General features: G+C 35.1%; 2 protein-coding genes across 7 annotated transcripts in view; one reads left to right on the top strand and one right to left on the bottom strand.

The window, feature by feature from the left end:
• Positions 1–4,461: 4,461 nt before the first annotated feature.
• LOC144423070 (uncharacterized) lies at positions 4,462–15,112 on the top strand. The gene is made up of 5 exons (XM_078113275.1): positions 4,462–7,457; positions 9,062–9,228; positions 11,177–11,370; positions 12,456–12,534; positions 13,322–15,112. The coding sequence occupies exons 1-5, from the start codon at positions 6,134–6,136 to the stop codon at positions 13,346–13,348; spliced, it is 1,791 nt and encodes a 596-aa protein (XP_077969401.1). The 5' UTR covers positions 4,462–6,133; the 3' UTR covers positions 13,349–15,112.
• A 302-nt stretch (positions 15,113–15,414) lies between these two features.
• LOC120344644 (FGFR1 oncogene partner 2 homolog) overlaps positions 15,415–24,343 on the bottom strand; it is a 254,399-nt gene continuing 245,470 nt past the window's right edge. For 3 of the 6 annotated variants that reach the window (XM_078112957.1, XM_078112955.1, XM_078112956.1), the window contains 4 exons: positions 21,113–21,254; positions 20,444–20,588; positions 19,240–19,312; positions 15,415–18,458 (listed from right to left, as the gene is read on the bottom strand). In XM_078112957.1, the coding sequence (XP_077969083.1) occupies positions 18,186–18,458; positions 19,240–19,312; positions 20,444–20,588; positions 21,113–21,197 (576 nt within the window). In that variant the 5' untranslated portion in view covers positions 21,198–21,254 and the 3' untranslated portion in view covers positions 15,415–18,185. Of the gene's footprint in view, positions 18,459–19,239; positions 19,313–20,443; positions 20,849–21,112; positions 21,255–22,241; positions 22,409–23,115; positions 23,225–24,343 lie in introns of those variants that run through there. The other 3 variants (XM_078112954.1, XM_078112959.1, XM_078112953.1) reach the window with 3 other exon arrangements.

The raw sequence follows: 24,343 nt of genomic DNA, 5'->3' as shown, positions 1-24,343 counted from the left end.
CTAATGTTTCTATTCGGAACATTTTTCAAATCATGAACACCCATTAAATCTAGAAAATTTAGGGAAAGGATTGAATGAGGTTAGATTGAAAATATGTCGGCTTTGTTGCTTATTTTAAGCGGGTCAATTCGGAGCAGACTATGATCGCACTGAACAAAACTCAGCGATATAAGCGGCCACTAAAGAACTGGTTCAAAATGAACACTTACAGCAAAATATAATGAATTATTCATGACATGAGTGTACTAATTTGGTCCAATTTTAACTATGCTGAACCAACATTTGTTCGACTAGATTCTTTAAGAATCATCATGTTCCCTAATGTGCGATGGCCATAAAAGTATCTGTCTATCATAGTTAGCTTCACAACTCTGCGAAACTAGAAGACACAGCATGTCCCTACATAGATAAACATGCACTAATATCCCCAAACCAGTAATAACAACAGACTAGTTATTCACGAAAAGTTTGGATTATGTATGCCCTAACAATCAGAAGCGATGGCTCAGTGGTTAACATGTATTACACATCTTTGATTCCATGCACACCACCTCATCTAGTGTGTAATAAATTGAGTAGACAATATCGACCCCAAAAAATATTTACAGTAGGTTGTTTCAAAAAAAATAGCTCTTTACATGTCAGTGTTTGCTTGCCCTGTTGGGAGTGAAAATCAAATTTCTATGGCATTTTATAGATTCTCTAATATAATGAAATTTGAATTGTGATATGTGTTTGTGTGCTTTTTAAACCTTTTAAATCTACATTAATATGGAGGACATATTTCATGCTGAGGTGGATTGTTGGTTTAAAACTAGTGATGTTTGGAATAGGAGGTAATTTATTTTTTATAACATGTTTTCGTGTGTCCACTGCGAACATGAGTATGGACACCAGGTTTTGTTTAGTATTGCTGGAAATCTATTGCCTTGCTACAAATATTTTTATTACAAATTTCTTTAAACCTCATAATTTTAGATTGCATTTGTCGTCATGTTGGGTGGATATGGTGCGCATACATACTCAAATTCATCCCGAGTTATGTTTGCTCTCCGTGTGGTTTGCTGTTGTTACATTGTTTTGTATTATAAGATCAAAATTAAATTCATTGAATGATTAACACCATATTGAGAAAGAGAGAGATTTATTTCGTCAACTAGAAAAAAACAGTCATAATAATAAATAAATAATGGCTATAAAAAAATACACTTTTTTCGGTATAGACTGGAAGGAGCGCTACAACCATGCGGCCATCGAAGTCAGCCCCCTTCAAAATTTATTTATTGTCTTGTCATTGTTTTTTTCTTCAAAGCAAGCAGAAAACTGGAATACACGAAAAATTTATTCTTACAGACTCAGATGATTTATTTCTAACATGCAAGAATAAACACAAAAATTAAAGCACAAAAAATTAACAAACGTGTATAATGACAATCATAAGAAATGTAATTATACAGAAAAGAATTCATACAAGTGAGAGATTCTTAGCAATAGATAAGGAGTCGCGAAAGACTGTGACAGTCATCTAAAATTTTGAAGGCTTATATAACCTTAAATCACACTTCATTTCTGATCATTTATTATATGATACTCGTGGCTTCAAAATTTTTTCAAAATCACGGTATCAAATTTTTGTTTCCGCCAAATATGGAAACAATCTCTTTTTTGTTGATTTTCAAAGCCTCTACAGAGTTGTGAATAAAACACATGCTTGTGATTAAAGTTACTTCCAAAAGCGAATTGATATTTGAATTTGGTCCCAAATTGTTGAGTTTGCATTAAATGTGAGTAAAATAGATTTTTGATTTTTTTTATGACATTTTTCTCATAAAGATTGTTGCCCACCGTTCTTTTGTACTTCAACTTGTGACTAATAAAAATCTTTGTCCAAAGTAGTTGGCAAGTTTCTGATGGTATTTTATTTTGTTTTTAAACCTTCAGACTTGCATATATTTTTCATGGAATCATAGTGTTCCCCCCTAATAAATCTAATCTTTTTTGTATAGTCTTCCATGGTTTGCGAATATTACCCCTAATTACTGAATAAGTCTAAGTAATAAGCTTAAGTAATGTGAAAAATTTGTTTTATTGTTTGTAAACTTCAATTGTGTGAAGGATTGATTATAAATTGTTAATTTGAAAAAAAAATATTTTTGATGGGAAGCTTTTTTTCTGTGTGGGATTTCGTTGAAACCCCCAGGATTATTAGTTCTTTGTTTTCTGCTTGATTCACAACAGCTGTATGAGTGCTGGGAAAGTTGGTGGTTGTAAGTGGCTATAAATCTCTTTTTAGCTATCTTCTGTTTTACTTACATTTTTCCTGAACTGATGTACAGATCAGCAGTACAGAATTATGAGAACTACCCTGTAATAGCAGAAAGGTTAGCAGTTTTCTTGCGTTTACTAGGAATGGTACAAAACCCAAAAATGTTTGCATCATGTATGCTACAGTTAGGCCGTGTCCGAATACCGCTGATAAAAACGGATTTCCTGCAGTATTACATTTTAACATAGATAAAATACTTCGATAAAGTACATGACTATGACCTGGTAGAGTATTTGATTTTTTTCATTACCAAAATAATGCAAGCCAGCCCCTCATGTCCAAATAAAAATTGTTTACATTGTTGCATATGCATGGACTAACATAGAAAACTGTTGCCGGCCAAACTTTGTTGCACAATATTAATTTGAAAAGAAGATAATGTTATTTTAAAGAACTTATAAACATATCAGAGAATTAGTGAACAACAGGATATTTAAAAAGTCCAAGATTGTGCTCAGTAAATTAATTTGTATGACAAATTTAACATCCATATTATTCTTCAGATTCAGTATATTGATATATTGGCAGCGCTACGGTGTGTCTCAGTTCTGATTACTCTGCGTGGTTTGCAGGTTTGAATCCCATGTAGAGATAGTCATGTGCAAGAGGATTGCTGGACTTCTCGCTGCTGTGGGAGGTTCGCCCTATGGTTAAGCCGTCCTATCGGCTTTCCTCTTCCCGGGATCAATATGTAAATCCTATCCTATAGCTTGGTATGAGCAAGCAACTGAAGAAACGATGATAACAATTTGTGGGCAACTACAAAAAAAATGCCACTTCTGCAACACAGAATTTTCTAGGAAATATGAGCAACGGTCTAATTCCAGTTTTGTATTACGTAACTGTTGTCGATAGATACCGTAAGTAGATAGATAGATAGCTTCCATTGGTAGTAGGTATATCTTATTAATATCATATATTTTGTGGGCAGTTGAGCGGGATTTATATAACACCTGGGTTGTGGTATCACTCTCAAAGTGTTGACAATTTTCATTGAAATCTGCTATATTGTTGCTGCTGGAACACAGGTAATAATTCACACACTATCAAAATACAATTGACTGCATTTTGCTTCAGTTATATTGCAGTGTCAGTATAAGTCAGTGGTTCCCAATGGTCCCCTTCCGGAGGTTTTTAGCACTAAGGGCCCCTCTGTTCATCATTTCAGGGGTATTTATAGTGTTATTATTATTGGTAGATTTCAAATCCCATTATGCTCAAACAATTCATGCTCAACAATGTGAAACACCTTGTGAAATAACCATATAAGGCAATGAAACTAGTAAGAATGGGGAGTTTTCCTGTAAAGGCAAATGGGAAATCAATTCTGCGCCTTGCCCCCTCTTCCGACCGCTCTGTATCCCCCGGTTTGGAGCCGCTGTAGTAAATACTTTTGTGTGAGATAAATATTTTTTGATTCCAGGATACAATGAATGGCAAGGTTGGCATTAAGGAAAACCAATTATCCAAAATTGATATGAGTGACAGAACCTAGTTTGAATTGAACTTAGCGCTGTTGTCTGAACCTTTCAATTTGTAGACTAATAGCGTAAAACTGATTTGATATAAAATATTACCTGTAGCTGAATACACAAACAGCTTTTAAAGTGTACCAATTTGTGCATGTAATTACAGCATCAGGGAATCAGATTATATTATGCTCTGAAGTCTCAGCAGAGTTATGGATGACTTATTGTGATTTTTGATTTGGTAAATTATTGAGTACTATATCGTCACATATAAGCCTAGTTTAAAACTAGAGAAAAGTTGCCAAAATTGTGTGTCGGCTTATACGTGCATAACTCTGATCGGACTCAAACGAAAAGACATTATGCTAACTTAATTCAATTTTGCAACAATTTGCTGTGATAGTAGGTGCATACGGCGTGTTACAATTTGCAGCGTCGGCTCATATGAGTTTTTTTTTTTTTCACAAATTCACTCTTTTATGGGCATTTTTAGGGGATCGGCTTATATGTGGGGATATATGCATATATTTGGCTTAATATACCAGGGAAGAGACATCAGTAGGGCTGTCCAAAATCGAATAATTTTTTGATTCGAATCGAATATTTTTGCCGAAAAATCGAATATTATTGCGCAATCCTAAATCTGTCTCTATTATACAATAAACACCTGCCCATCGATGTTGTGGTAACGTATGTGCAGTTACATCTTACTTACTGCTGGTATTTTGTAATAAAATGTTTTCAGAGGTCACACGCTTGTATGAACTGGTCAAAAAAATTGAAGGACTCCAAAATTTGGGTCTCAAACTGTTGAGTGTTAAGAGTAAAAATTGCACAATTCAAAAATTGCAATCTGATGACAATATTTTTTGATGACTATAATATTGTTAGTGTACAACAGCCATCAAAATCCAAGAGTGCTATTAGGAATGACATGTGTTATCACAAAATGAAGGCAAGGGAAATACCGGGAAACCAGTTAAGCCGGGAGCGAGAGTAGTCTAAGCTCGAAACGCCGCTGCTTGTCCAATGAAAAACGTCCTGCAAAGGTGGTTTCCGCTTTCTGTACCTAATTTTAGCGATTCGGTAATAAGCCGAAAAACGATTCGAATAATTTGCGATTCGATTTCGAATATTTGGTTCGCTTGGACAGCCCTAGACATCAGCTAAACGGAAAATGTGCTTTGACAAATTCACATACTTTTATACCAAATCCCTTTTAATTTATATCAAGTTATTTATTCAAAATTTCAATTTGTATGAATACATAGTGAACTTTTTAGGGACTTGAAAAATATTATTAGTACCTGCTTAGTTTACTCTGATGTAAAACTTCTAAATTTCAACTTTGTTAGAATTCTGTTTAAAAAATGGTCCACACCTTGAGCCAAAATTTTATGCCAGAGTTTACTTTGTTAGATTATAATGAAATTAGTGATTGCTATATTTTTCCAGTTTGCCATAGCCTTTCCCATTTACACTTTGAAAGTTATAGCCACATTGTATTATATAAGCCAGAGTTATATTAGTGGATGCGCTCGAAGACTGCAACAACCAGTGAACTCAACTCATTCGTCTTATTAAAAAGATGATTACATATGACATTTAATGTGACACTGTCTTGTTGCTAATTCTAGTTCTCTGCTTGTTCTTTGTAATGTTCATTTTGGAAAATAATTGTTCACACATATATATACTTCCAAACCTGGAAGTGAATTTTTTATGAAAATCAAGCAGTGATGCATCTCTCGAATAGAATATGAATTTTATTTCCTTATTGCATTGCATCCCAAGGTGCTCCATTTAAATATTTTCTACGCTATTGAAACCCTTCACTTAGCATCAACTTTTCTGCGTGTTGCCATTTGTCTAATTATCTGGCCCGCAGGCCATAGATTGCAGACCCATGGGCTACGCAAACTACCTCACGGCGGGGAGGAGTCCAGCAACCCTTTCGCGTGTGATTATTGCCCACAGGATTCAAACCTGGGAACACGAGCAGGGTACACCAATCAAATGTATGATGTGCCAGTCGTCGAACAAAAACAGGTTTTGCAAAATTGTCCCCCTATCGCCCCCTTCGACTTATTCTCATCCTTCTGTATCGTATTTGCCAATCGGGCGCAATATCGCCTATATTGGGAACAACTGATCTAGACAAATACTTATTATTAACTTATCAACACAATGTTTAATGTCGTTTGTGAGCTGAACTGGTAAAGTTGAAGCTAATTTGTAATAGATAAACGTGTGATTGTGCATTTTATCCTCGATAAAAAACCAAACTAATATTTTTAGATCTTAGTTTAAGGATTAAATTGTAAGTGTCTGTTGATGTATGAAGATGAATTCGAAAGTAATAGACCAGGCTAGAGCAAAACAGTCAGATCGTCTCATGACATCATATGACAGGTTCAAAGAAAAAGGATTTCTTTGCGATTTCAACATCAACGTCGGTGAAAAATCATTCCGAGTGCATCGTACTGTCTTGGCAGCCTCTTCAGAATACTTTGAAGCCATGTTTTCAAGCAACTTGAAGGAAGTTCATGATGGTCACGTTAATATGAAGGATGTCGATCAGAATGGGATCGCACAATGTGTAGAGTTCATGTATAAAGGAAAGGCAGATTTGAAAATAGAAAACATTCAGCATATCCTGCATGCTTCCAATCTTTTACAAATGGAGGAATTAACGAATCTTTGTTTTCAATTCTTGGAAATTAACATTTCTCCAATAAATTGTCTCTCTGTCATCAACCTGGCTCAAATGTATGATCGCCATGATATGAAAGAACAAGCCGAACAGGTTGTGATTGATAATTTCGAATCTGTTATTTCTTCTGAGATGTTTCCATTCGTCACCAAATCAGACCTCTTGCGTTACATGAGAAACGAGACTTACCAAACATCATGGAAAGCTGTGGTAACATGGGCAAGAGGAAAAGATAAAGCAGATGTTTCTGATTTTGTCAGCATCGAGAAATATCCCTTCAAATTTCTTCTGGATGCTGTCCTCAGAGAACCCATTGTTAAAAACAATAAAACAGCTGAGAAATCCGTAATAACTGCATTGTTTTCTGATGCCAAAAAACTTGAGACAAACCTTGATATTGACAACTGCTTTATCTTGAAGAATCTCTCTGAAACCAATCAAACTCCTAAACAAACGACAGTAAAAGACTCCATTATTCGATTCTTGGAGACAAATTTCGAACAAATCAGCAAGAAAAAGGATTTTCTTGATATCAGCAAGGATGACATACTGAGACTTTTCAAATCTTCAGAAACAAAGTATTCTTCTGAGGCTGTCAAATATGAGGCGATGATGAAATGGGTGAAACATGATGTCAAAAACAGAAGAAAAATCTTCCAAGACTTGTTTATTTTAATTAAACTCACAAACTTATCCCTTGAGTTTCTTAAAGAGACAGTTCGACCTGAACCCTTGGTTAAAAGATCAGAGAAGTGCCATGATTTGCTGATGGATGAATTTATAACTAGAGCATCTTCAAAAGCTGAAGAAAAACCAAATGCAGCGAAACCCTTGGCCTCACCAGATTCAAGCTCTTCAGAGGATGATGAGAAAGGAATTTCTACCATTGGAGGTGCATCAGGTTATGACACTGTCAGTTCCACACCACCTAATGGTAATAGGAGTGAAGGTTTGTCATATGTTAAATACTGAAAATTAGGGATAACGCGCCTTCCCAGTCAGTTTTCATGAATCAGGGTTCTCACACTGAATTTGGAATATCTCTTATCAAAACTTTCATTTTCGGGCTAAAGATTCGCTGCAGATTATTGGCTATCGGCGAAAAAATACGATAATATTGAAGACCTTTTTTATGTTCAAGTGCATTAATAATTACAAAACTGAATTGCACTAATTTTACAAGCCCTGGCTCTCCAAAACGTATCTATGAATAAATTATAAATTCTATAAAAATAGTAAATTTCAATTCAACTGATGTCTCTGACCCAGGTGTCTGTTACTGAATAAATTCACGACTCGAAGTTGCCTATGTCAGTATTGTTCTTCAATTCTAGTCTCAAATATGTGTTACATTAAATATTTTTAGAAGACGTTAATTAATAAACAAGGCCACATACTTGCATCCACTGTAGATATGTTAAAAGGCACTTTATTTTAAAAAAACATATTTTTCCTGTGAGGCATTGCCTACCTAACATGTTTGAACCAGTGATGTGTAATCTGTAATGCCATCTCACAGTTAAATTTAGCGCTTCAACTTCTAGACCAGGGTGGTCCAAACCCAGGCCCGCGGGCCACGAGAGGCCCGCTGCTTCATTATCTGTGGCCCGCATTGCATTTGCGGGAGGGTAAACAAAAATTCGTATTTGGTGTTGTTTCGTCATAATAATTGCCCAAAAAAATCTTTCAACATATTGTTACATCACTAGTGTCACTGAACTGACTAGTGTTATGGCTAGCTGAGGCAACTGCGAAGTTGGATAATGTGCTTGACTAGTTTAAATTGTTAACTGGCTTTCTATGTTTTTGGTCAGGAACAAAAAAGGGCTCAATAGAAAATTAAAAATCTATTGAGGAATCTATCAACCTAGGTCGGCTATGCCTGATAAATAAATATTGTTTTATGGGCGGACAATATAATTCCTGCCGGGTGGTTTATCGCAACCAGCCTAAACAGTATTTCAAAAAATGTCAGAAAAGTTAGGTATTACCCTCCTGTATCTCAAATTTGGAATAAAGTTCGGTAATCAGGTAATCTGCAGTTATTTGTAAGTTTTTTTGTAAACATGAGTTTGAAAAGAAAGCTGATCAATTCAAACAGATTTCTGACTGAATATAGGAGAGGAAATAACCCAATGCTTGCTTGATATGTGTGCAAGTTGTGTCGGTGACAATCTAAAACGGCATTTTCTCTGTTATGAAGAGTTTGAAATCTCACACTAAATGTAGATATTGTAAGATTGTTGCACATTTTAGTGAGTTTTTTGGTGGTTTTGCATATTTTAGCTTGATAAATGACAAATAATGATCAATGTGCAATAACAATAAAAGTGCTTGTTTTGTATTGCACTGTTGACTTATTCTTGGCACTATTGTGGCCCGTGAACAATACAAAAGTAATAGCGTGACCCGCGAAGCCAACAAACTTGGACCTCCCTGCACTAGACCATGGCATTGTCCCAAAACTCAAATAACCACAAAAATCACAAGCATTATTGCTTAAATAAGAACAAACATTTTTGTTTGCTACAAGTTTGGGATTTATTTATCCAGGTGCAGAATCTCAGTCTTCAAGTCAAACTACTTCTGGTCTAAGAATCATCAACCAACAACCATCTGGAGGGAGGATGTCAGAGGATTGGTTGCAAGAATCACTGCCAGGATATGAAGGAGAGGAGACTCGTGTCATCACCTACTCATTTCCTGCTGGAAGTCTAAAGGTGAGTCATGAAACAAATTTAATTGTTGCTTGAAAAATTAATCATAGATTTACTGGAATCAAGATTCTTAATCGAAGGTTTTTGTTCTTAATATCAATCCCCATTGCACTTTAACATATTTGAACATCGATCAATTAAAATATATTTCCTGAATAAATACCAGTGCAATATATAAAGAATCACAATTTGTTGACAGTAATATTTAGGGATGCCCACAATCTGATAGTTTGCCTACAATTCTTTGATACAATTATTGTTATTGTGAATTTCTTGAATCGATTCATTGATGGGTCACAAATATATATCTTATTGACAATTGATAAGCAAAATCATTATATACCGGTATGTCGAAATTTACTAAATATAACATGATGTAAACAAAAACGTGAATGGAAAATATAAAATTTTCTGTCATACCCTTTGATTTCATAAATGCTCCAAATATGGTGATTTTGATATATAGGCAAAGACATCCCTTATATTAGTACTGTCATGTTACTTTTTTATGCGATGCTTATTCATGCCTTTTGCTCGGAACAAGGCCCTATACAAGCAGTCACAAATTTTTAGTAGGGTGGTTCACGTAACCACTGGTCTGTTACAGCCTCCTCCACCATCAAGTCCATGCTTCCGAAAACGAATAACTGGCTAAACAATCTCTTACGTGTTATAGAATGGTAACGGGATGAGAGGCTGTGGTTCGCCACTTGATTAAGTCGTCTTATCGGCTTTTCTCTCCCCAGGATAAATATGTTAATTCTGTCTTATCTTATATTTAATGAAATTTAAGCTATCAGACACTGATATCTAATGATATTTAAGGAGATATTATCATTTCGAATTTTCTGGTTCTGCATTTCCTATCCAATTTATTTCATCCTGGGTGAGGTGGTTGGCATGGATTTGAACCGAGATGTTCAATATGTGATGTCAGCTTAGTTCAGTCCAACACTTCAACCATTAGGCCGACTGTTCCAAAACTTATTGTTTGTGCGGCGCTGAATTATTAGGAAAAAACTGCTAATGGTGCACTAATGGAAAAAATTTGAATAAAATTCAATATTGTGATCATCAATGTGTACTTTATATTTGTAAACATATAGGCGCCTAATGTCATATACGCCTAATGTCATATACGCCTTTTCTATGCCTGATTTTATTTTGAAACTCTAAACAAACTCTGTTCAACAGATAAGAAAAATGTAGCTTGGGAAATTGCAGTTTATTTATCTGCTGAACAGAGTTTGTTGCAGCAAGGGAAATTGCAGCAAGCAGTGTCTATCTCTATTGTTGCGTAACACTAGTACGTACATCGCGGCTGCGTTAGGCCATTGCACAGTCCAGAAGCTTGAAAGAAGTATTGCTAAGTGTTTGCATTCACTCACATGAGTTATTGCTTCGCATAGAAATATACAGAATCAGGCAGTATTTTGTATGATGCTTATATGGGTTGACTCTGGTTCATTCTTTGTCCATCTATAATTAATTTAAACTGGTATGCTGATTGAATTCAGTTCTAATGGAAATCAAAGCTTTGAAAGGTTTGTTATTGATGAAAAGTTCGAATATAGAAGCCATTTGTGCAGTAAAATCATAACATAGCCATATATAGATCATGCTTGTTGAAACTTGAGTAATATTAAACTCGTGGTTTGTTTAAATTTAATTTGTTCATAGAATTTAGTTCTTCTATGTTTAATTTAGAATTTGATTCAATGGTGCAGTAAAATCACGACAAGCTAAATATTTAGCGAGCTACCTTATAATTTCTGATTTTAATGTTAAATTAAGTTGCTGGGTTGTCAAGTTGAATTAATTTATTAGAAACACCAAGTATTTGGTTAGAAATTTTTTAACTTCTGCTAAACCTTCATAGATATTCTGATATTTATATCAGTTTAACAAACCCCCAGGTAGGAGAGATGATTAGTTATGTTTGTTTCTTCAGGGGGTTTCATATGAAGCTCAAGAATTCACTGAATATTTGCCACGGAATGATGGATGGATATGTCTCAACTTACTCTATGATGCATTCAATGCAGGATTGATTTTCAAGATTCAGGAAGTTGGTGACAGAAGAGGAAAAATTGTTTGGAATGATGAGTTTCCTCATAAGACTAATATGACTGGAGGACCAGAGAAGTAAGTACTTTGTGTGTTTTATATTTGGTGGTTACTTACTTCATAAAATGTTAGGAAATAGGAAAGAATAAAACGACTTTCACAATTTGCATAATGCACTACACACAAAGTTCATTCAAGAGCCCAATTTTAACAGCTAAATAAAATTTATAGGAAATAAATTTCAATTATTTTTGCCAATAAAATAATATGGGTTTTTTTTTTCACGATTTTCAATGCATAAAATCCATAGTGGATAAAACAGTTTTCCAAAAATTATTTAGATTCATTCCATCATTTTTGTCTGTCTTTATTCAGAAGAAAACTAATTTTTTTATTTGAAAATGATTTATTGAATTTACAGGGATTTAACGTTTTATAACTACCAGAGACTTATCAAACCAATGGTTTTTATATAATTCACTCCGACCAACTATGTTAATAAAACTGCCTGGTCATCGTGTACAGAAGATTATTTGCTATGACTTTATGAGTCAGCATGATTTTCATTTTCTCTGATATTGTAAGGATCTGTGACGGGAGCCGAGAGCGAAGTTAATTTTGACATTTTTTTGGTATCGAGTTCAAAACTCGAGTCGTATTTTATTAATTATTTTTTTAATTTAAGACTTTTAAAATTTGAAGCAAAAGTCGAAATCTCTGACATTAAGTTTTATCAAATTTTTTAACAGAAACTAAAATGGCCGCTCATGGTAAATTTAAATGTTTGTCGAACCATAGTTTGTAGCCCCATTTTGTCCTTTTCTCAATTGCTCAGACGAAATCTTGGTACTCCCTAAAGTAAGTGAGGCTATAATTTCAGAGTCACTTGGCTAGTCCCCGAACTCGTAATAGAACTAAAATAAGGAAAATTGCAATAAAATTATGGTCTTACCCAAACCTGTTACACATACCACATTCCGGTGTCCACAATCTTGGTTCACATGCTACAGGAGCGCCGAAATTTTTTTATTCCTAGAACCCAATTCTGTATTTCAATACTCTCCGAGCAGGATCTGTTATTGTTAAACAGAAAATTTGCCAAATTTTCATTATTTTCCTAGGAACATGCCCAAACAGAGTTCATGAATTCTTTTTTATTTCAGCAATGGATATCCAGATCCAAACCATTTAATGAAACTAAAAGAAGCATTGGAAGCAAAAGGATTCAAGTATGATGGATGGGTGAGATAGTTTTATTCATTTGATACTTTGGCAAAATATTGGTTTGCCCACTTTCCCCAACATGCATCCATATGAATAGTCTCAAATTCTTGAAATAACAAGTTAGATAATCATCACTTGAAACAGAATTTAGTAATGAACTTGCATTGGTATCGGAGGTTGATAAAGGGTTGCTTGCTTGTTTAAATGAAATTTCTCCGATTCTAATAATTTACAATTCGATTTAAATTTTCGATTTGAAAAGTCAGGCCCTTAGACATCATAAAGTACTATATCGTCATATATGATATCACAATCACATAGTTTTGAAAGCTTTCAAATGAAAACTCAAAATTGCTATCTTCAATGAGACACTCTGTGTGCTGTGCAGTTTCAATTAATAATATAAGACCAAGGCCTCACTTTTATCTCACCCTAGTTCTTATGATTTCAAGTAGTTGCTTTCCCATTTTACTATTGCAGTGCTAATTGTGTAGAATATGGTGATTTGAATAATATAGAAATTAGTAGTTTTTTATACCGCGTTTATTTTTATGTTTTTCCCCCCGGACAAGGCTCTGTACAATCATCCACTGATATGTAAATGACTAATATTTTTCAGAGATACTGTAATTTTACCAGACAAAAGAAATAGGTTTTGTAATTTGAGAAATGTGTAGCTGGATAGATATAATAAATAGAGCAAAAACATAACATGTTTGAATAATCTGCCCTATCATAGTGCACATATTGACAAATTCTAGTTTCATTTTATTGCCTGTTGTATTAATTCTTTTGTCTCTCTCAGATAAAGCCACGGAAAGTAAGAAAATAAAATGAATGAGTTTCCGGCAAAGATTTCCGGCAACACGATTCCACTGCATAGAATACTGAACTGAGATGTTGAACTCGCCTTCATCAAAACCATATCAAAGATCTTAATCAATTATTTCATAAGATGAAAATGCGAATATTTTGAGAAAATGTATTTGTCCGTTTCCGTATGGGCATATCATCGAACGGCTTAGGCAGCTAAAGCGTAACAATTAATTATTATTTTTGGGGCATTTTTTAATAATTTTTGTGGCTATAATTGCCCTGAACGGTAGGTACTCTGAACAAGCATTCAATCATGAACATGGAACTTCTATATTCCACGAAAGAACTTGAAACATTCCTGTTTAGCTCCGTATACAACACTCTGGGTGAGGTAGTGGGCATATGACTTCAATGCTTTAATATGCGATGCCAACATATTCAAGTTCATAACATTAGGCCAGTGGTCGGCAAACTTTATGTACTTGCAGGCCAAATATACACATTTCCGGTAGCGTGGGGGCCGCAATGTTTCTGCCTTAATTATAATTGCCTCATTAAACATAAAATTATGGTGCATTTGCTTTCTTATGCTCCGTTAAAAGCCTGCGACAATAAGAAGTGTATGTGAAGTTTTTTAATATATTACTCCACAAAACATTGTTTACTTAGTATCATTGTGAAGGATGATGTTGTTGTGGCAACATTTGCATTTGGCCTGTGGGCCGTAGTTTGCCGACCCCTGCATTAGGCTATTTGGGATGGTTGCATTGTCGTTATATTATATTTAGTAGAATCAATCAGCGAAACTCTCCATAAATTAAAATATGTTGAATTAACTGGCATTTTTGTGTCAGTCCGTACACTACAAAACTGTTCTGATAATTTGTGGCAGGTTATACCTGAATGCCAATTGGGGCGTACTTCAACCAAAAATTAATTATTCAAGTCTTGATTTGATTTGAAAAATGTCCAATCCAACCCTGTGTTATTGAGCTCATGGATAAGTTTAAATTTTATATTTCTGCCCTGGGTACTGATTGTTAATCACAACTAAATATATTATTAATCTAAGTATGTATAACTCTCAATGTCGTCCTTATGCATTTTAATATATTACTTTTATTATATAATATTATGGCCTATTGTATACTTATTCCGTAAGTCAATGACACCACATTTCAATATATTACTTTTATTATGGCCTATTGTATACTTATTCCGTAGGTCAATGACACCACATTCCAATAGATCTATACAATTGTTCTGATCGCCTAATTCTCAACCACCGCTGTATATATCAATCAATATTCCATACAATAGCATTTTTATATATTATTTTTATAATTACGCAACCAAACCATCTGACAATATACGAACCAAAAGTTCCATCAAAATAATTCAATGGAAATATGTGACTTCGTATACTTTTGCACATCAAAATTAATTAGCTATGTGCTCAAGTGTATTCTATGTGTTCTCAAACAAATTTAGTATAAACGAATGTGTTAATATTTTTTATAACAATTTATGCAGTCAAGCCAATGCCGTATATACAAACTATTTAAAGAAAAAATACCACTGAGTTATTATTCAAGTAAAATATTTTATATACTTCATATATATTATACCCTTTTTTTACTTTACTTTTTAAATTTGTATTCAAGAGTTTTTGATTCAAATCAATATTATATAATGTCTCATTTTGCAAAATTGATTATCGTGCTGAGATTATTTTTTTTGCATGAATCCACCACTCAAGTTTAAGATGGGAGACAGCTAATTTTTTATTTTCCCAAGTCCTAGAAACCAATTTATTACCGCCTGGGGGCTGTGATGTGGCCCAGTTGTAGACGCTCCAAAAGTATGTGAACCAAGATGGCGGACACCGGAACGTAGTATGTGTGTGTACCAGGTTAGGGCTAGACCATAATTTGATCCCAATTTTCCTCATTTTTTCAATATGAGTTCGGGGACTAGCCAAGAGACTCCTGTGGTATTTGTATTTTGCCTGAGCAATTTTACCTGTTCTCATCAACCCCCTCAACATGCTAAAACAGCATGTCACAAATGTGCAAATATTTCTCTTTCCTTATAAATGTTCTATTCAGTTTAATAATTCATTTGAAAAACTGCTCCAGTGTTGACAAAAAACAGACCCCTGATAACAAAATTTTGAGACACATTGATCTGACTGACGATAACAAAAATCAAATTGATAAATCATCTAGGACTCAAACAAAACACCTTGCGATTTAACGGGCTTTTACAAAAATCTTGAATTCGGATCATCGGATTTGAAAATATGACTCAAGCCTCCAATACTACCCAAGATCGGCGACTAATAGTGCGATGCATGAAACCAATGTGGGATCAGTTTGGGTTGAAAATCACGCCACAAGAACTTACCCAAATGTTAGGGACACTATGTTGAAAGAAGATTAGTCAATTGACCATGCACTCACTCAAAAGCTGGGCTATGTTAAATGGAAATTGGGAATTTTTAAAACATAATAGTTTAATGTTCTGAATAGGCTCATGTTTAACAAAACACATAGAAGTCGATATATATTCAATTCGTCTGGATTCGAAAAATGCAAGAAAGTTAATCTGAACAATAATTCAATAGATTCTCCATTCATATATCATTTTCAAAAATTAAACATAGGCCGTTTAGGCCATACCACTGGATGGTAGCTCTATATAACATTTTGATAATCTAAATTACTCGATAACAATCCGAAAATTAAGAATTTAAATTATCGAAAATAGAGTATTTTTAGTCGATATTTGAATGTTTCAAAAAATTGCATTTCATCTTAAATGGGCTTGTTTTTAACGGACGTTTGGAAACTTTTGAATAAAATTTCTAAATATAATAATAACCCAATTTTCATCTTCTCCATTTTGCAACAAGTCAAATAGGCTTTACTACAAGAGGGACTTAAAACTTGTATAAAATAAGCAAAATTGACTATGCCAATCAAGGCGCAAAAGAATTTAGATCACTGTGCTTTGACTTCATTGTTTAGAGCAGTGGTTTTTCAACCTTTATATAGGAGCGGAACCCCAACAAACATTTCCAAAGCTTAAGGGACACCTGTGAATTATGCCGATTAAAAATGTGAAAAAGCAATTTGATGCAGAGCACATGAAAGTCTCTCACGAAATACCTTCATCATATCATTACCCATGTTTCCAGTTATATAAAAACAATACAAATATAGTATTATAGACTGTCCAATTTAAATGCAAACATGATGAACACTAGAGACTGCACTGACAGTTGGAACCCGGTTGAAAACCACTGGTCAAAAGCCTTGAGTAAAGTACTTCAAATGAATTAGATATAGTTTCTCAATACTGTGCTCAAGCAAACACTGGCGATAACAGTAAGAAAGACAAAAGAAAGATATATCATCTCCCTAATTTTTTGACTTTTGAATTTTTTGGGGGTTGATTCTTTTTAAAAAAGCAAGCATCATGAGGATTCCCCCTTATTTGAGTGCCAATGACTTTTTTGCGTGTTGCATGTCTAGTGCGGAGTCCACGAATAACTTTTTTTTCACTTCAACTAAAACACAAAGTTTTACAGTGAGATGAAGGAACATATATTCTCTCCCGATTTTTCATGTTGTTACTAGAGTTACTTGCCTACAGCAGTGTTTCCCAAACTTTTGAAATAGCGAAGCCGTTTGTAAATTTATTTTTGACGGACCCTCACGCTAAGCCAGGGGTCTCCAACACGCGGGCCGCCAGCCATTTTTTGCGGCCCGCGTCATGGTTGGGACTTTTCCACAAAAAAACTAAATTAGTACGATGTCAACTTCTAGTAGGTTTTATCGTGTCATTTATCATCAAGAGTCCGGTCCGACAGACTGTAAAAGTGAAGCAAAATTCCCCAGTTGTCCACGTTCATTATATTGTTATAATGCAATTATAAATGCGATAATTTCATTTCGCATGTTCTTTGTGACGAAATAAACGAGTTTCGGTCAGTCCATTGTGCCCGAAGAAAGGTTCGCAAAGCTAATTGCACACTCACTTTGCATACCTGCGATTTTTGGCAGTTATCGACAGCAAGTCAGCCCTCCGCACACGACTAACGTACGAGCATTTGCATGTTGTCTTAAGACTAGAACACCAACGCAAAATAAGGCCAAACATCGAGACCAAATAACCAGCACAATTGAATGAATATGTTTCATGTCTCGTTTGCTATAAGATTCAAGTGTAATTTCAACACAATACGTTCAGATAACCATTTTTGTACCTAATTTCTTGGTTTTATAAATTTCAAAAAGTGGCCCGCGACATGTTTCGAGTTGGAGACCCCTGCGCTAAGCCATATCAATTTTTATGCCTTACTAGCAAGGGAGGATGAACAACACAAACGACAGTATTATGATGGATGAGTTGCACAATTTATCAATTATCGGAGAGCAATTTGTGGCGAGCAAACGCGTAGGCTCGACTCTATTACACAAGTGTCGGCCCATATTTTGGCATCATATTGGCAAGAATTGAAAATGCTGCCTCACACATGCTGGTCGTTGCATTGCAAAAGGCAATAAAATTTTTATTGCCTTTGCCTTTTAGGTTGAAGTAAATCAATAAAGATTAATCAGACTCATTTCATATAGTTACGGACCCCTGTGCAGTCATCACGAACCCCCGGGGGTCCGCAGACTCCAGTTTGGGAAAACTGGTCTACAGCCTTGTGCTGAGTACTTTGTATGAACCAGATATTTTCTCAATACTGAGTTTTGATAGAAACACAAGGAATAACAAGATAAAGGAACATAAACTTCCTCCCTATTGTAATATAATTATTTGACTGATTGTTGGGAGTAGTCTTAGGGTGATTCCCCCTCATGTATAACTGTCTTATCACTAGTAGTATCGTCAGTGAGCACCATTTCAGGTTCATTCTCTGGTTTTTCAGTCTTTCCAGAATCTTGCTGTTCAGTGGTTATAAGTCTTGATCCAAATGAACTCTTGGATATCATCAGCATTTCTCTTAAAATGTCATTTTCTGTTTGCAATCGGGATAATTCGTCGTAATCTCTGAGATATTGCTCATCATCAACATCCGCAGAATGCCTCATCACAGCAGCCATCTCATGGATCTGAAACATGGAAAGATAATCAATGTCTTTTAAGATAAAACTGCAACCTTTTTTGTTTTGAAATAACTTGAACCTTCAGCGCCACCAGGTGGCTGAATTATTTTGCTTGAATAATTATTGTCAAACCTCCAGCATTACTAATGACAAGATTGACAAGTAAGAAAGATTCCAGTTCTTCAAACAATAGTAGCCCATCACATACTGTTTGATATCAGTGGCAAATATACAATAAACTGAACTTGATTAATCAAGATGCCTATTTCAGAAATCCTGTAGTGTGTGTACCAGGTACGAGTTGGGTCATAATTCCGATTTTCCTTATTTTAGTTCTATTACGAGGACTGTCTGTGTTAGCCAAGTGAATATACTCCCTGCCCATAGATTTCAGTCCCTTTACACGACTTGATGTAAAATAGGCGAACAAAATTAGTTACCTCCATATTGGTACACACTGTTTCTACTCTAAGATTATACAAAAAATGCTCAATGTTACGCAAGGTTACTCACAAAATTTGCCATGCCACAATTTTGTGGTGGTTAGAGGGTTAATCGTGCATATATTTACAGCAATTAGGGGATTTTTGGCAGGCAATACCTAATGAATTTAGCTATGGGACTAATAACATGTTCTTTTACATCAAAACCAATCCCCAGAATCAAATTTGTGATAAACTGAAATGTGGGACCAGGAATGCGGGCCAGGGTAACTGAAATTGTGGGGTAACCAAGCAGTAAAGCACTACGACATAATTGAGGGTTAGAATAAACTTGGTCTCAATACCTTATCAATGAGTTTCATATTCTCTTCTTGATATTGTTTTTCTGCTTGATAAGTGTTTTCAGTGATCTGGATGCTGAAAACGAAAGATATAAATAAATCTAAAAATGCTCTCAAGCCATGGTTCATTGATTTTGTGGAAATATTTGAATCCAAGTAAAACTTCATAATTATTCTTTGTGAATATTATTCAGCTATACAGCTCTTAATTTTTAATATTAATTTACAAATACTATAATGCAGATGTGCGCAACCCGCGACTGGCCCATGGGCCAAATGCGGCCCACAAGAGTGCCAATTTTGAATGGTGTACGAACCGCGAAATCAGTTTTCAATTAAATTCAACTTGGTACGTGTGAGTAATTCCAATCCCTGTGCGTTGCGAAGCCAATACCTGAGTCTAGTTTATACATGCCAGGTACGACTTTACAATGCCGTAACAGGTTTCGCCGAGTTATTTCTACCTGGACCTCCTGTATTAAAGGTTGCACACCCCATGCTATAATGTGTTCTTCTTGGCTTTTAGAATTGTCGCTCCAATATGCCTAATCCACTGGTTCTTAACCTTTTCGGTGGGGTGGAACCCCATTGGAACATTCCATATGCTCAAGGTACCCCAGTACAATACTTAACACTAATACTTGCAAAACATAGTAAATTTGAAGTGTAGCAGGTCTGATAATAATGTTAAACCTAATAAAAAGTATATTTTGTTCTAAATACAAGTACAAGTATTCGATATTATTCAAACAATATATAGGGTGTCCATAAAGTCGTAAAATTTTTTAAAATTGGAAAGAAATTTATCGATACCATATATTGTTCGGCCCTCACAGATGAATTAAATGAAGTAACAATACTTAAACAATTACCGATTTAAAAAAAAAATGGTTAAGAGAACTGACCTCATAACAAAATTGAAATTGTAAAGGGACTCCATGGACACCCTGGACATATATTATATAGACTGTCGCATTTGAATGTAAACTTTTGGAGCCGCTGCACTGAACTGGCCAAAAGCCTAGGATAAATACCTTAATTTGCCATTTCTACGGGAAATAGGATTGTTCGTATTAGAACCATAAGGTATTCTGAAAGACTGAAACTTCAATTAAATGTTTATTAGTAATAATACAGCCATTTTATAGTAAAACAATAGACTTACTTCTCCCTGAGATTATGAAATGAATTGACAAGATCAACATACTTTTGGTGCTTAGTAAACTTCATCATCTGCTGTCTGTACTTGGTCATGATAAGTTCCAATGCGTTCTGGTGTTCGGTCAAACTTTGTCGCAATTCATCGTTCTCATGTTGTAGGGACCGAATTGCATTATTTTCTTGCTGAATACCTTGAAGGCAGAAATGGGAATTTGGCAAACATAACTTTGTTTGAGATTTACATTTTATTATTTTATTTACTATTATTCTAAAGCAAGGGGGTGTGCCACATTTTTTTTCGGTTGGCCATATGACCAACTTCATACAGTTAGCCGGGCCACACAAAAAATCAATGCGAGAAAGACAAAAGAATACGACTGTTGCTCAGCGTTCCAATAATAAAGACACAAGTCAAAAAAATGAAAACATGTATTTTTAACCACATGAGCAGCTTTTTGTAACATAACTGTTAGATCCGGACTTTATGCTTGATGGGGAAATTTGAGTGTTGACAAGGGCTTTATGCTTGATGGGGAAATTTGAGTGTTGACAAGGGCCCCACTGAATGGTTTGGTGGGTCGGGCTCCAGTGTTCGGTAAAAATAAAAAAACGAACAATTATGCCCGAAAATATCATACAGATAAAGATAATAGAATAAATATTGCGTTACAAAATGAACAAAGCTAGTACTGGTTCTTGTAAAAATTTGTCATACCTAAGACTAAAGTAGACCTCGGTCTGTGTCCAGCAACTTTGTTCAGTTCAATTAAATTTTCTTGATATGTGTTTCTCGCTTCCATCTCTTTCTTGAGAGTTGAAGCTTGTTCGACAAGACTTTCAGCAGCACTGTCATGATCCTGGGATAATAGATGAAATTAAATCACTTGGAAGTGTATTTTAGAAAGCATTGATAAGTTTGATTGTTGCAGTGCAGCCCACATAAACACTCCTTTTTAATTTAAAATATTTCTGATATGACGCATTCAGCATTACTGACGTGGACAATACTTTTATGATCTGTGCATTTAAAATATTCTTAAGAGTCTAACCAGAAAATAAGATTGAAAATCATTAGTTACCTATTGTGTATCCAGAGCCCTGAGAAGTTTAAAACAATTCAAAATACTATGGAGCTTCTTTTCCCAACCAAGGTGGACTTTTCTGAATTTGGTGCGGAACTCTTTATTATTACTATAACACTGATTTGATTAGCTATGACATTAAAAACTACTTGAAGTGTAGAAAACAGCTGGAGTATGACTCGTGCACAACAATAAGAATACCGTATTTGCTTGTTTTATAGCCCGGGCCCATATTTTTTTAACCAAACTCACTAACCGTGCCCTTATTCAAACCGGCCCTTATTCAGGCACTTTTTCTACGCACCCCAGGTACAAATCCGCAAAAGAAGAAAAGATTTGCGACGCCTTATCAATATTGAAACGACGCGACGCCCAGTTTGAGAACCACAGTGTTACGTAATTAATGCTATCTGTTATGTAATTGGACGACCGAGGCGTGAGTGTTATCTACCAGCGCTTAAAAGCCAGAACTTCTTCTTATTTCCTATCGTTCTTTACCACTGAAAAATCAGCTTTTACATCGGGCGGGTATTCAAGCACCGGCCCTTATTTATTTTTATGTTCTGATCACACGGGCGGCTATTCAAATGGGCCCTTAATCAAGATCGGGTGGTAAAACGAGCATATACGGTATATTAAAGCTAATTTACATATCAGCATTACATAATATGGGATTAGTTAACAAGTTGTTCTTATTTGCCTTAGATACATGGTATTTTAAACCTTTGAAAAAAAATTAATAAAACAATTAACTTTCCTAACCCTGGGATTTAAAAAAATGTTGATACTTTTGGTGCTCGATAAACTTCATCATCTGTTGTCGGTACTTGGCCATGATAAGTTCCAATGCGTTCTGGTGATCGGTAAAATTTTGTCGCAATTTATTGTTTTCATGTTGGAGAGATCGGATCGCAATATATTCTTGCTACCTTGAAATTAAAAATGCAAATTTATTTACCACATGAGATTTTATGCAATTTATTTACAGTGCAATTTGGTATTCCTGTAGTATGCGAACCAAGATGGCGGACACCAGAACATACTAGAAGAGTACCTGCAATTTATTTCATGCTGAATGCAAAAACTTTTGATTTGATCAAGGTTTTTATTTGGGAACTCTAAGCAAGACAATAGACAAGCACCCATGAAACATTCGCTTGATACTAGGCTGATTAGGGCTGATCTAGAAGTTCAAACCAGTCCATTACCGCAGTGTGTAATGTCTTGCTATTGCCTCATCTAACTAATCCTTACTTAGGATTAGCTCACTGGTGGGCCAATAATATGATAGCACCCCAAAAAAGTATATGAATGCAAGGTTTTCATATTCAAGATTTCAATATCCTGAATCAGACCCAACTATGATAGATTAGAATAGGGAAAGTAAAGTTTGGCAATAACAGTACAGAACCTAAAACAGGAGAAGGGAAAGAAATTCACATTAATTGCAAGGTTATTGATCCGATTGATTTAGTTGTTTCAGCCAGGACATTTTGGACAAATTTACTTTAAACCATTTAAATCTTATTTTGTTTTCATTGCATCAATTATTTAGTTTCAAGTGTTTGTCTTGGAATGATACAAACACAGAGTGAAAACAAGAGTTAGAAATCTTGATATAAAACATCTTTCATACCCAAGACTAGAGTAGAGTCCGTGTCCAGCAACTTTATTCATTTCAATCAAATTTTTTTTGATATGTGCTCCAGGCTGAGTTGAAAGCAGTTTAGGAAACCTCCATAGTCCTGAAATGGAGAGAATAATGATAAGAAATATAACTTCTTGTTTTCAAACTCCCGACACAATCACTTTAATTGATACAAATCACGGCGCATTGAAATAAAATATTGATTTTATTACAGTATCAACATTAAATTATGACAAGTCTTCAAGTACCGTACAAGTTTTACATTTCATGCACATTTGATCCATACTACCCAAAAACCAGGCTTGTCCATCGACCATCGGACATATTTTTTTGTCTCATCCCACCCCATGGGATTTCGATTGGTATACAATTCAATAAAAATTGTTATTTAGGTTTGGCGAAAAACAAACTGTATTTAGATAGATAGTTTATTTCGAACTCCATAACAAACATAAATTAAAAATGGAGAATTCTGGAGGGCAAGCAATACCTATAAAAAAGTTTAAAACATGAGAAGTATCTCATGTGCCTGCCCACCAGCACGCACACAAAAACATAAGCCCAATTAAAGGAGGCTTGGGCCAAACTTGACAAACAAAAAACACGATAGTGTTAAACTTTCGGGCTGTTGTACTTCAGTACTTTCAACAATTACGTTGATAATGACCCATACCTACAACCTCATGCATAGATAATGTGGGGAGTGGAATGTGATAAATTGGCGACGATAGTCATACTCATGAAGCCATGAAAGCTTTAAGAAAAGCCAAGCCACGAAAACTATACTGATTGCTAGATTGGGCATTGCGGAAAAGGTGATAAGTGGTTTAATATACAAACAAACGCAAAACCATGGCGGCAAATTCGGTGTGCAGACACTCATAAAAGCAATTATCAGGGAAAACACTAATCACACGTGAGCAGGTCTGTAGCCTAATCGATACATTGACGTGGCCAACATTGTTAAAACAGTACCGTAAAACCGGCTAACTTCGGATGGTTTCACTATACTTCAATCAATATCTCTGCCGTTTGTTGTCCAATTCGCGTCAAATTTGGAATATATTACATTGATGCAATTCTCTGCACATGCATTTAATTTTGTCGCCAATCGGATCATTTTTTCTGTCTTAATTGTCTCATTTTTCACTACACCACTAAACATCTAACTTCGGATGGGGAATCACCTCCATGCGTCACCGCAACTCGAGCGAAA

This window comes from Styela clava, chromosome 5 (genome assembly GCF_964204865.1).
Source record: "Styela clava chromosome 5, kaStyClav1.hap1.2, whole genome shotgun sequence".
Taxonomy (NCBI): domain Eukaryota; kingdom Metazoa; phylum Chordata; class Ascidiacea; order Stolidobranchia; family Styelidae; genus Styela; species Styela clava.
This window is presented reverse-complemented; position numbering and strand designations above follow the sequence as displayed.